Source organism: Drosophila sulfurigaster, chromosome 2L (assembly GCF_023558435.1).
Source record: "Drosophila sulfurigaster albostrigata strain 15112-1811.04 chromosome 2L, ASM2355843v2, whole genome shotgun sequence".
In the NCBI taxonomy this organism is placed as follows: Eukaryota; Metazoa; Arthropoda; class Insecta; order Diptera; family Drosophilidae; genus Drosophila; species Drosophila sulfurigaster.
In genome coordinates this window covers 29,356,571-29,369,695 of record NC_084881.1, presented here as the reverse complement: position 1 = coordinate 29,369,695, position 13,125 = coordinate 29,356,571, and the positions used below count along the sequence as shown (strand labels likewise).

The 13,125-nt window shown below is 34.2% G+C and overlaps 2 protein-coding genes across 2 annotated transcripts in view; one reads left to right on the top strand and one right to left on the bottom strand.

Moving 5' to 3' along the window:
• The window catches only part of LOC133838583 (sorting nexin-21), an 82,537-nt gene extending 81,494 nt beyond the window's left edge, over window positions 1–1,043 (bottom strand). Inside the window, exon 1 of the mRNA XM_062269744.1 lies at window positions 1,037–1,043. Within this exon, the coding sequence (XP_062125728.1) occupies window position 1,037 (1 nt within the window). The 5' untranslated portion in view covers window positions 1,038–1,043. The remainder of the gene's footprint in view (window positions 1–1,036) is intronic.
• LOC133838565 (limbic system-associated membrane protein) overlaps window positions 1–13,125 on the top strand; it is a 100,206-nt gene that overhangs the window by 70,542 nt on the left and 16,539 nt on the right. The gene's annotated exons all lie outside the window — the stretch shown is intronic.

The following is a 13,125-nucleotide window of genomic DNA, read 5'->3' as shown; positions in this document are numbered from 1 at the left end:
GTATTTTTGTGGTATATTAAATGTAGTATATTTTAAAATAGTACATTTTGAATGTAGTATATTAATTTGGTATATTTTAAAATGGTACATTTTGAATGTAATACTGCATCAATATACCTAAATAGCATTTGGTATATTTACAGTATTTTTGTGGTATATTAATTTGGTATATTGTATATACGGTATATTTTGAATACTGTATGAGTATACTTAAAATAGAATTCGGTATATTATTAGTATTTTTTGGTGTATTGATTTGGTATATTTTAAAATGAATACCGCACTATTTTTCTGTTATTCAAAATTGGAAGCGAGTATCGGTTTTTGCGTTGCTTAGCTTTTCATCATTTATACCAATTTTTCTTAATTAAAAAATACCCTTTGCCTGCTTAGTATAGGATATTCAAATATATTAAATGTAGGTTTTTTCCTATTCGACTTTTTGTTTGGCAATCATATATGTTGTTGCTTTGAAGTATTTGCTGTCTGGTTTTCCCAAGTGTGCAAGAATTCAATTTGAAAATTCCAGAAGCACAAAGGGAGAGAAAGAGAGAGAGTGAGAGGGACAGCAGGGAGCCGAGAACAAGGCTTTTGTTAAACAAAATCCTTTGGGTTTGTTTTACAAATTTCATATTGATTAAAACACTCAAATTGCTGGGCAAAGTTTTTGCAACGCTTTTCCAATTGTGCGAGAGAGATTTCCTTCTATTTTTTTTTCTGCTTGAACTTGGCAAAGCACAAAAAAAAGAAAATCAAAAAAAATAGAACATTGAATCTTTGATTTCAATTAGTTGCGTTGATGTCATTTGCATAGAGCGCAATCTGCATTGGCAACTGCAATAGAGTAAACGAAATGGAAAATCAAATAAAATGCAATTTGCACATAATTGCATTCAGTTTTATGTGTGTCACAATTTATGGCAATTGATTTTGATTGAAATCGCATCAGCCACAGCAGCAGCCAGAACAGAACAACTGCAAAAAGGTCAATTGATTGGACTGCTTTGACCTGGTCAGTTGGTCGGTCAGCTGGCTCTGACTCTGGCTGCTCATCTGGTTGAAATGTGTTTGTGGCAGCCACAAAGCTATTGGCTAGCCATTTTCATTAACTGCTTGTTTCGCAAATATTTAATACAATTCTCATATACAGTACATGTATGTGCAGAGCCTTTTAGCCAATGTTTGGTTGTTGTGCACTTGCATAATTTCAGCCTGTCATGTTTGCAGTTGATTAACAATTGTTTGGGCCTCCCCCCAAAATGCGTCTCCCAAAATTTGCAGCACAAAGACAACGCAACGTGATCGTTGTTTCCTCCACTCAGGTTGGCTTGTGATTTATGTAGACGTGTGTGCTTATCTATTGCTTGTATCTACAGTCTTACACACACACACATTCATCGTTAATGGCCAGTTTGCGTTGTACCTCAGTCTTGACTCGACTTCACTTCACTTCACTTCACTTCACTTGTCTTGTATATTTCAAATTTAATTTTACTGCCTCGAATATTTATGCTGCAATCACACGAGCTGCCGATTAATCCAAACACTTAACAAACTGCAGTAAATACCGCGAAACAACACGAAAACACTTTAATTGTTGGCACTCAAAAACTTGTACAGCTCGATTTAATGTCTTAAGCAATTCAAACTGACCCAGAAAACTGTCTTTATTCTACGGTTTTCAGCACTGCGAAGTCAGTTTATTTGCATGAACTGAGTTAGCTGGCGTCTTATTGAGCAATCATGCTTTTACAACACTATAAACATCAAGTATTCCTGTTTGATACAGATTTAATTGCTAGAAGAAGAAAACAGTAAACTGCTGTTAAAGTGAGAAGATTATTTAGCTAAGCTCTACTTGTTGAAGTTTAAACTATTAAAATCGAATAGTAATCAAAACTACTAAAAAGTTTAAGCAGTTTTAGCTATGAACTTTAATTTTATCTGCTTAAGCTTTGAGTAGTTTTAACTCACATTTAAGAGCAGATTACAGAATATTGAATATCGAGAATAAAATAAGCATAAGTTTAAAATGCCAGTTTAGCAACAATCATCATTCTTTTAGAAGACTATAAACATAAAGTTTGATATTTGCTTTAATTGCTAAAAGAGGAAAATATTTATTTACCTTACGTTAACTTTGTAAAGTAGCGTAAGAAATTTGACTTGAATTTTATTTGCTTTAATTTGTAAATATATTTATATTCTAAGTAGTTTTAACAAGAGTCTTAACATCAGATATTAATAAATAGTATAATTCTTTAACAAACCAAAATGTTGAACGATAAAATTAATGAAATTAATAAGAAGTTGTTGAAGTTCAGTTTGAGTTAGCGACTTTAATTGTATTTGTTTTGTATAATCTTTAAGTAGTGTTAACTGGTTTGCACAGCATATTTCAATGAATAACATAAAAGAGTATTGAATATGGAGGATGAAATGCGTTTTAAGCTTCAGCTGCCATCTGTGAAAGTCAATTTATTCTTAAGCCGGGAAAAAAGCTTTTTACATCGCTTTGCCAAAGTCTGTAACACAAAATTGCTTCACAACCATTAAGCTCTGTTTTAAGCGGCAGCTAGTGTCATTGGGCTATTAGCACTTAGTTGGACTGATATCAATCATACGCACTGTTTGCCTCCCACGCACACACACACGCAGTCACACACACACACACATAGTCAAACTTTAGCCATGATTCAGCTAAAAGCCGGCGGGCAACGTTTACGTTTACGTTAGGTTGCTGCAGCAGTAAACTAAATTGCTTTTACTGTTTCTAGGGCCACAAACACACGCGCACCGACATGTTAATAAATGTTGTTCACACCTACACACACACACACACACGCACAGAAGATACACTACAGTTGAAGGCTACATAGTCTGGCATGTCAGAAAGCACTTAGAGAGCGCTGCCTGCAGCACTGTAATTGTTGTTGCTGCTGCTGTTGATGTTGCTGCTGCTGTGGTTGTTGTTAGTGTTGCTGCTGCTACTTTTGTCGCTTTGGCAACTGTCAGCAGCTCAACCATTTTGCGTATGCCGCTCACCAAGTAATTACACAAGAACAGCAGCAACAACAACAACAACAATGACTGACGAACTGACATGTTGACTAACTGACGCAGCTTCAGTTGTTGCTGTTGTTGCTTCTATTCTTGCTACTGAGAGCGAATGCGGCAATTATTAGGCAGCAGTTGTCTGCCACGTTTTTAAGAGTCGCCCGCTGCAGCAATCTTCTGGCCATGTTGCCGAATTGCAGTTTTGGCCCTGGCTTTTAAGTTGATTAGAGCGCGCGTGCACGCAAAAATATTTTACGTAATTAAAACTTGGCTGCCTTTGCCGCTGTCGCTGCTGCTTTTGCTGTTATTGCTGTTGCTTTTGCAGTTGCTGCCATTGCATAGTAATGCACTTTTTACTCTCGCTCTCTCTCCCTCTCTCTCTCCACCCACAAAAAACTCTCCCTTTTTTTGCATAGAATGTTGTCTGCGTTTTATAACAAAACGAGACCGCAAAACTAGCACAACAAACAACTACAGCAACAATAACAGCAACAACTACAACAACAGCCAAAGCAACAGCAGCAGCAACAAAAACAACGCAAATGAAACGACAACAATAACAAATAACACGCAGCAAGCAAGCCGAATTTCAAATGTGCTAGACGAGAGTTTGCTTACAAAAATTGCGTATACGTAAACCCTTGTGAAGTTGGTCAAAATAATTATTAGTTAGTATTGAAATTGTTATTCATTTTGGTAAGCTTACTATCATTTACACATGTAAATTTACTTATATTTTTTTTTAATTTTTGTACTTTTTAGAATATTTAAAAAAATTACGTATACGTAAACACTTTCGGGATTTGCCAAGAATAACCACATGAAATTATTAAATGATTTTAATTGTCTCATTAACAGTTATCCTTTAACATTTCAATGTGTAAGAAAAGTTTATGTTTTAAAAATAATTTGTGTACAAATTACGTATACGTAAGCACTTGAGATGCGAAGAAAATTAGTTATTGCGTGGAATAGTTATTTATTGCGAACTGTATATTCAAACTGTGTCACTTAAATATCAAATCATTTGTGTGTTATATAAAATGTTTATTTTTTTAAAGAATTCATTCCAAATATTACGTATACGCAAAAAATTGTGCAGTTTGTCAAGAAATGAGTAACTACATAAAATTAATATTTGTCTCAATCAGAATGTTAGCATTGTCCAATTAAAGTTTTAGTTAATTTATATCATTAAACAAATGTTTCACTTTTAAAATAATACGCATACAACAAATTAAGTATACGTGAAGTTGGCAACGAAATGAGTAACTATGAAGTCGATTTTGTTATATGTTTTGAGTAAACTGTTAGCAATAAATAATAATTATATTTCAATTTTTTGTAATTTTATAAAAAGAGTTAACTTTGAAAATAAAGTTTAACTACAAATAATCTCAGCTGTTACATACCTCAATAAAATTCAAGAACACCCCGATTTTCTCAATGGAAAATGTGTGTGACTGCGTGTGTGTCTGTGTGCGTGGCTACAAAAAGCAACAGTAATGTGCAGCTGGCATATGCCGCATTTTGTGGTTTGTTTTGTGAGTTTTAAAAACTATGTCGAAGCAGTTTTTTGTGCCGTTTCGCTTGGTCATAAATTTGAAAGTAATAATTGAGGGAACGTTGCATAAAAAGCAGCGTGTGTGTTATGACGCGTATTTATGCCACATCATTTGACAGTGTCGCCATTAAAATATTGCTGCCTGCTACGTTAATTTGTGTAGTTAATAAATCAGATTTTATTGTTTTGTATTGTGTCATAAACTAAGTAATTGACATAATTGCATTTGGAAATGCCAGCAAAAAAAAATGTATTTATAAATGCATAAATGGAAATTGCAAAGCATAAATATTAGAGTGCAGATTTGTGGTTGCAAAACAACAACAACAAAAAACGAGGAAATGCAATTTAAATTTGAAAATAATTCGAAAATAAATAAAAGCATTTATCTGTAAGCTGCACAGTGTCAATTTCAGTTTGAGTCTCAGTTTTAGTCTCTCTGTCTTTTGTGCCTAACTGTTAACAATGCCTGGCGTATCATCGTATCAATTGTGGCAGCCACTCGAGTGGCCAAAAAACTTTTGTGCTCCATTCAAGAGAATGGAAGGGGGCCTAAAATCGAGTGAAGCAGCGGCAAAACTCAATAAAAGAAATATTTTTGTTAGCGCACATAAAGTACTTTCATAGTTGGATGAACTGAAACTCTTGCGTTGCGTTGCGTTGCGTTCGGCCAAAGTTATAATAGTTTTTCAAGCAGAGCAAATGCAATTCCACTTTTCGAAAAGTTCGCTCAATAGAGCATCCTTCAGTCCTCCTCCTTCGGCAGTCAGCACAGTTGTCGTCGAGTGTCGAGCTGAGTCTCGTTCTCTCACTCTCTCTCTCTTTCTGACCAACAAACAAATGAAGCACATGCGACTTCAGCCTGCAAAACTTGAGCGAACAAATTCGAATTCAAATTCAAATTCAGTCGTCACAAATTGCAGCTGATAAAATGTTCAAAACTTGTGTAAACTTAAATCGCCAGCAATAAATATATGTTGTAGTTAGTTTAGGCATTTAATTAAAATTTATTTATTTACTCGTATTTATCGCACACATGCTTTAAGCTCGAAGCTCGAAGCTGAAATTTACGTTCGCTTTTACCTTCGTCAAAGTTTCGCAAAACTTTATGAGATGCCAACACCTGTTACCATTTAAAAGTGGATCAGTGCATCGGCTTAGAAAGTTTCCTCTTCCCCTTTTCGAGAAGAAAAACTTTGCAACTTGATCCACTCGAGGGGCTTAATGATGCTGTAATATGAATTATAATAAAACTCATAGTAAATACTCTCTATTGAAGTGAAGTAAACAATAGAAGCACGGTTTTATCTGCCATCTCTTCTCCCCTCTAGGGGCTGAGGTTAAATCACAATTAATCTTCTTTTATTCAAAAAACTTGCTCATTATGAATGCTGAATACAAAAATAATGGAAAGGAGGGAGCGTAATCAGTTTTCCTTTTGTTTGCAACAAATTAAAAATAAACTCAATTAATCATGTAAATATTGAAATTACACTTTGTTCACTCGCTGCAAAATGCATTCAAATTTGTTTATTCAAAGTGAAAGTCTGCCATGGAAAACACAAACAACAACAACAACAGAAATTAAATAAAAAACAGATACTCGCTTATAGTGCTTCTTTCTCTGGGCTGAATGTCAGACAATGACAGCATTTAAGCACACACGTCTGTGCACAAGTATGTCATATGTGTGTGTGTGTGAGGAAAATGCTGAAAATTCAAAAATTTATAGAAAAGCAAAAGAAAACAAGTTGGAATGTGTCAAGTAAACAGTGATGGACTAGCAGTTACTTGTTGCAAAGTTTATTTAAAGGGTTGAAGTTGTTTGAATTGCAAATCTATTTTTAAACTTTACTTTAAAAGTACAAGAGTTTATAGAGATTGTCGAAGAAATTCTTAAAAGGAATTGCTGTTGCTTTAAAATGAATTTTTACTTAACTATCACCAACACTTTTTGAGTACAAAATTTTCTATAATAACCAACGATAAAAAGAGTTGGATTTCATATTCTTAAAACATTTTTAATATTCACTTATTTATCAAACATTAAAACTATTGCTTTGAAGTGTATTCTTTGCTTACTTTTTAATAGCCTTTTTAATATTAAACTTTGTATAACAACATATCAAATTTAGAGTTTGAATTGATGTTAAATCTTTCTTATATAGCGCACTACTCTAAGAGTTTAAATTCTTATTGCTGTGAAATTGATAGCTTATGCTTTTTTAGTATCAATGGTAATATTGATGTAGTTTCTATTTTGTTTAAAAAGATTATCTGAAGTTCCTCCTTCATTGATGTTTGTTTAATCATCGACAGCTTTTCTTATCTATTGAAAATATAGATGTTGTTTTGCTGTTAACCAGGTTAGAACTCCACACTTTTCTGTACACCTTACTCCAGGGTATTTATACAAAAAGTAGTGCATGTGTGTCTATGAGAATTCTTGATAGTCAACGTGACTGTGGAAGCAGGAGTAGAAGAAGAAGAATCAGCAGGAGCTGAGGATGGAGCCAAGCGACGTGCCGCTTGTTTGCCTCACTTCAGCCAGAGTTGCTCGAGTGTTGTGTTTGTCTGTGTGTGAGTGTGAGTGTGTGTGTGTGTGCTTTCTGCTTACGCCATCTTTCTTGCTCAATTTGTAAAACAATTTTGCATACAAATTGCAACAGCTTCGCCGTTGAGCTTGACATGCAGTCATAGACGATGTTACTGCATACATGACTCGTCGTTGTCGTTGGTGGCATGCAACCATAAAAATTCAACGCCAGGCAGCAATGCAAATACGAGTCGAGTCGAGACACGAGTATCGTGAAAAAGCGTGGCCAACATCCATGACAATGCATGACTAAAGTAATGAATTACTTAAGTCCCACTGCCCTCCTGTTGCCACCAACAGCAACAGCAACAGCAAGACATATGGCGTTGACTTCATCCTCATTCCCATTCCAGAGAAGAGAACACACAGCACAAAAAAAAAACCAGGAAGGAACACGAAAAAGGTCGTGCCGCCAGCTTGATGAGATCTGAATTTGTATGTACAATTTGTTTTCCTCAATTTAAATGAGTGACAAGCGAATTGCATTTAATTCAACAGCATAAGCATTTGCATATTCCATTCAACAACTCATAATGTTCTATGGGAATTGTGCATTTTTGATGTACTCAAAAGAGCTGAATAAAACTCGCCTTCTAACTGCATAGAAACAAGTTGAACAAGTGCTTTCTAATCGCGTTGGCGACAATTTTAAAATGCAGTAGTTGCAGTTGAAAAACAAGTTGTTCAAAACACGACAGAAAGTTGAATTTTATAGCAGCAATTATTTGCACTTAAAGGCTTATGTTAGATAGCTTTAATGTGATTAGATTTATTGATAGTATTTTCATTAAATATTTGTGTTTAAGCTGAGAATATTCCGAAAAGCAAAAGCTTACAACATATTAACTAACTTTGATCTCAGAATTTATATACTATTAACAAAGCATTTAAATTCTAAAGCTAGCATTAGATAGCGACAATTGAAAAAAGTTAAAATGTTTCAATATTTGTTGTATGTTAATAAATTGTCAGTTCTAAATGACATTTTATAACAGCTATTGACTATTTAGATAGATAGCTGATTTAGATAGTATTATCGATAGTATTTGCTCTAAGTATTTATGCATAAATTAATAATATTAATTCCCAAACACTCTGTTATTTATTATGTTGCAAATATTAGAGGTTTATCGGGTACTGGAAATCACAATTTATATTAGCAACAATTTGTTAATAGTATTTAAATTCATTTGCTATCATTAAATAGCGACATTTGCCATAGCTTAAGCGATATTTTTTGAGTAAATATTTATTCCGAAATTAATCCCCAAAAACAATTAAATTTATTGGAGCAACAACATTGAAAATGTCGAAATTTTTAGACTTTAATTGCAAATTGAAAATTACATTTTTGTGTCATTAAACGTTTATAAACCGCACTTAATTTCTATAGCCAATTATGGTTAACGATAATGTGAATAGTTAAATGACTATAAAAAGTGATGCTGAAATGAATATTGTTAATCGCAAGAAATGCTGTAATTTCTTGGATTATTCACATATTAACATGAAAATCGCTAGAGCTTAAATGCGAATCGGAAATTTGCATTTTTGTCGTATTGAAGTTGCAATTAAAATCGGCTTTAATAATTACGCATTTCGATAGAGACAAACAAAGTCAATATGATGTGCGTGTTTGCTGCGTGTTATTAATATGTTTTAAAAAAGTTCATAAATGTATGGAATTAATTGAAAAACGCAACACAAATATTTGCCCAGTAGTCAACTATTTATTTCAATTAAATTAATTAATTATTTACTCATCGCTTCGCTCATGGCTCAAAGGCAATGCAATTTCATTTCATTTTATTTTTATTTTCAATACTTTTTTGTCGACAATCTCATCAGCTCATCATCATTCAAAAACTTGACACATATGCAGTTTGTGAGCGCGCGGCAATTAAATTATTTTTATGATTATTTTCTATATTCAGTTTTTGAGGTGGAGAAAAGCGCACTTAACTCAACGGCTAATAGTCGCACTCATTATGGCGGATCTTTCGCTGAGCTGGCGGTAATTAGCTGCAGCTTAAGCGAATATCCTCTAACGCCTTTTTCCGCCTTCCTCCCCTCGCTATCTCCCCGCTCTCTGTCCTGTCTGCTATCAGCTTCACCTATGCTGAGTCCCAACGTGGCCTGGTTTATAACGCAAATCTGCTAAAGCACTTTGGCTGCAAGCACGCAAATGAACCCAAAGCCGTCAAAGGATACAGCTTTCTCTTTCTTTCTTTTTTGTTGTTATTGTTGTTATACTATTATTGTTGTTGTTGCCACAATTCAGCTGCCTGCTCTAATGAACCACATGAGCAGAAAAGGTACGCGAGTGGCAAGCTAATTCACAACATAACGTAATGACATTAGCTGCCAGCAAATGAGCCAACTTCACAATGTGAAAGCTCTCTAACTTTGTGAATTAACATAAATAATGTAAGAGTTGCAATTATTATATCCAGTGAGCTCTTTTTCGGCAACAAAACTGCAAGGATTACAACAGAATATTTTATTCAAATTATTTGATTGTCAATTCCAAATAATATATAGTATATCCGCTTCCAAATAATAGACAACATCACTTTAGTTTGAAATACATATATAAAATGAACGAAAACTAAAATAAAAATATAACACAGAATATACACAGAAAGAGAAGCATATTTAGAACTAAATACGATCACATTTGTTATGCTAATTGTGATATTCATATTTTTTATAGTTTTTTTCTGACAATAAAAGTACCAAAATTATAATGTCATGAGAGTCTACTAAAATTGCATTTAAATTAAAAAAAATAAGTGCACAATGTCTGCACAATTTGTTATATTTTGGTATCTCTAGTATTCATGTACACTTTGGTAAAGTTTCTACTCTATGATATGTAAGGTTGTCAAAAAAGTCTTGTACTCTCTGGTATATTTTATACTCTATGGCTTAAAATTTACTCTGGGTATATTTTTCACAGTATGGAATGTTGCGTACTTTATGTTGAAGGTAGTAGAATATATGTATATATACGAAATATATCTCTCGGTATATTTTATAAAATGTAGTTTTATTAAAAATGGGTGACGGGTATCTCAGAGTCAAGCACACTCGACTCTAGCTTTCTGATCTGTTTTTCTGATAACAAGAGTCCAAAAAAACATAAATTATTAAAGTATAAAAAACCTGAATTTAAAATGCATTCATAATTTAGTGTTTAAACTTATGATTTTTGTTCAGTCTCTAATTATAAATTTTCTCTTCACTTTCTCTAGCAAATATTGCACACTTAATTAAGTTCCCAGCAGAAGTTTCATAACTGAAGCTTCTATACGATTTTTAAGCTGTTTATTTTTCAAAAAGAGAACTCAACACCTTTTTAGGTGCCGCTTGCTTTGAGTGAAAATAATATTTACATTTAATTTGGCAGCTTAAAAAGTTAAGTCAACGCAAAGTTTTTTATGTGCTTTCGCAGCCACAAGAATGTTTTGGCAGACTTTTGTTGGAGCGGGGCAGATTAATCAGTTATTTAAGTGCACTTTTCGGCAAATGTATTGCAGATGATTTTTGGTTGGTGGCATAAAATTCGCCACAATATTTCGCAGCAAACGCAGAGCTTTAGGTAGGCGAGAGGCAGGGAGGCAGGTGGCAGCTTAACATGTCAAGCTGGCTCGCTCGGCAGGTGCATGCAACAGCATGTGGCAACATGGCTAACGATTTTAGCAGTACAAAATATTGTCGCATTTTTCAATATAACAACGAGAGAGAGAGCTCTCTCTCTAGTAGCACAAAAACTTGTTAAGTGAGTGTGGTTAAGCGAGGTGTGTGTGTGTGTGAAAAATTCAATTTGTTACACACTTTATGTTTGGCTTTAGCTCTGGCCATTCATAATGAAAGGGGAAGCGAGAGAGAGAATACGGTTAAAAGCTTCGAGTTGTCTAAGAGCTTGCGGCATAAATTAATCTAGAAGCTGCAACAGCTTAAGCTGCAATTTCATTAAACTAAAAAGCACTCGAAGTGGCAGCTTAGCTCCCAAAGTTTCTGTTGTTGCACGAAAACTATTTAAGCAGGTAAAATGCATTCTGAGGCGTCTCCAAATACTCGTACTTAGTAGTAATTTTGCAATTACGAATGCGCACTTAAGTTTAATTAAAAGCACATTAATTGTACTTCCAACGTCAGTCGCAGAGTTCCACCCACGTATAAATTGTAAGCTGGAGGCAAGAAGGAGAGTTGCTTGCCACCTTTTGCTATCTTCTGTGCAGCTGCACCCACAACAATTCTTAGCTAACTTGAAAAACAATTTACGTGGCAGGGCTGAATTTATAGCTCAGTTTGTTGTTGTTGCTGCTGCTGACTGGATTAAACGTGGCTCAAAGCAGGCTAATGAAATATTAAACTAAGTGCACGGCTCACTTGCCTCACAGCTCCTCACTCTCCTCTTCACTCCTCTTCACTCCTCACTAATCGGCGCCACTTTGAAGTGCATCAAGTTGCATTAACTTGCAACAGCAACGTGCAACAAGCAGCCACTCAGCTTACTCAAAATATCTGCGGACTCAGACCTCAGTTAACTGACCGAATATGAACCGTGTTGACCAGGTCTTTGTGATGTCCATTAACTTGGCAATTGCAACGCAGTCCTAGAAGTAGATACACATTTCGTTGGTATGTGTGTGCGTGTGTGTGTGTGTGTGCGGGCTGCAAACGCAAGTTCCTCTTATGACGGCACTAAAAATGAAGACACTAAACGCAGCGCCACAAAAGCAGGGTCATTCGCATGCCACGTATTTGAAATTTGAATAGGGTTGCTTAATCGCAAAGAGTCTATACAATAGACACAGCTGTAGAAGTGTTGAACAGTTGAAATTTCAAATTATTATATAAACAGAGTTTGTTTTCTTCTTGATATTAATCTCCACTTATCATTTATTTAATTATCTACTTTACCAACAACGTGAAATATTATTGTATGGATAGAAAAACTAGGATAACAAAATACTCAATTATCTTTCTTAACTGTGTGAAACTTTATTTATTTTATGAAGCATTGACAACAGAAATAATAGAGAATACTAATTAATTTAATCATTTATCTTAGCAACAACAAGATACTTTATTTAAAGAAGTGTTAAGAATTACTTTTAGCAACAGTTTTTTTAAATTGGGTGAAGCCATACAAAATATGAAACTTAATTTTCATTTTGCTTTCATTATAAGCTTATATTTAAGAATTATAGCACATAGCTGGAGTGATTTAGCTCTTCATGTCCTGAAACCTAATGTATTTTAGGGAACTTAGATAGCTAAGTAAAGTTATAAATTTATTTAATTTGCTTGTTTTCAAACAATATTGTATGTACAGCATTTAATAGAGCTTAGTAAATGAAAAATAACAGTTTCCTTTTAATGTTCAAAGCATAATAAATAAAGTTTTATTTTGAAATCAAAGTTAAATTTGAAAAAGTTAGTTTTTTTTTAGGATTTATTTATCTGTTCCCCGTCTGTTCCAATCTCCTTTTCGATCTTTCTAGACTTATTACTGTATCACTTACTTTTCTTCTTCAATTCCTCTCATCTCTTTAAGAGGTATTTACTAGTCAACAACTTTGCTAGTAAATTCCTGGTTGTTTGGTTATTGTTGCAACCATTGCTGTTATGTGGCAAACATCACAGACACAAACACACGCACACGCATGTACAAGCTCAAATACACACGCATAGACACACACACACATAAAAAGTTACAAATACAATAGAAAAGAAAACAAGTTGCGCGTGTGTGTAAAACTTTATTTTTACGACAAAGTGCAAGCAGCAAAGTTGTTAGCAAAAGACAGAAGCTGCACCATAATAATAACACAAAAAAAGCACAACTAAGACGGTTCGAAATTACTGATATAAGACTCTAAAGATACCCTATAAAATG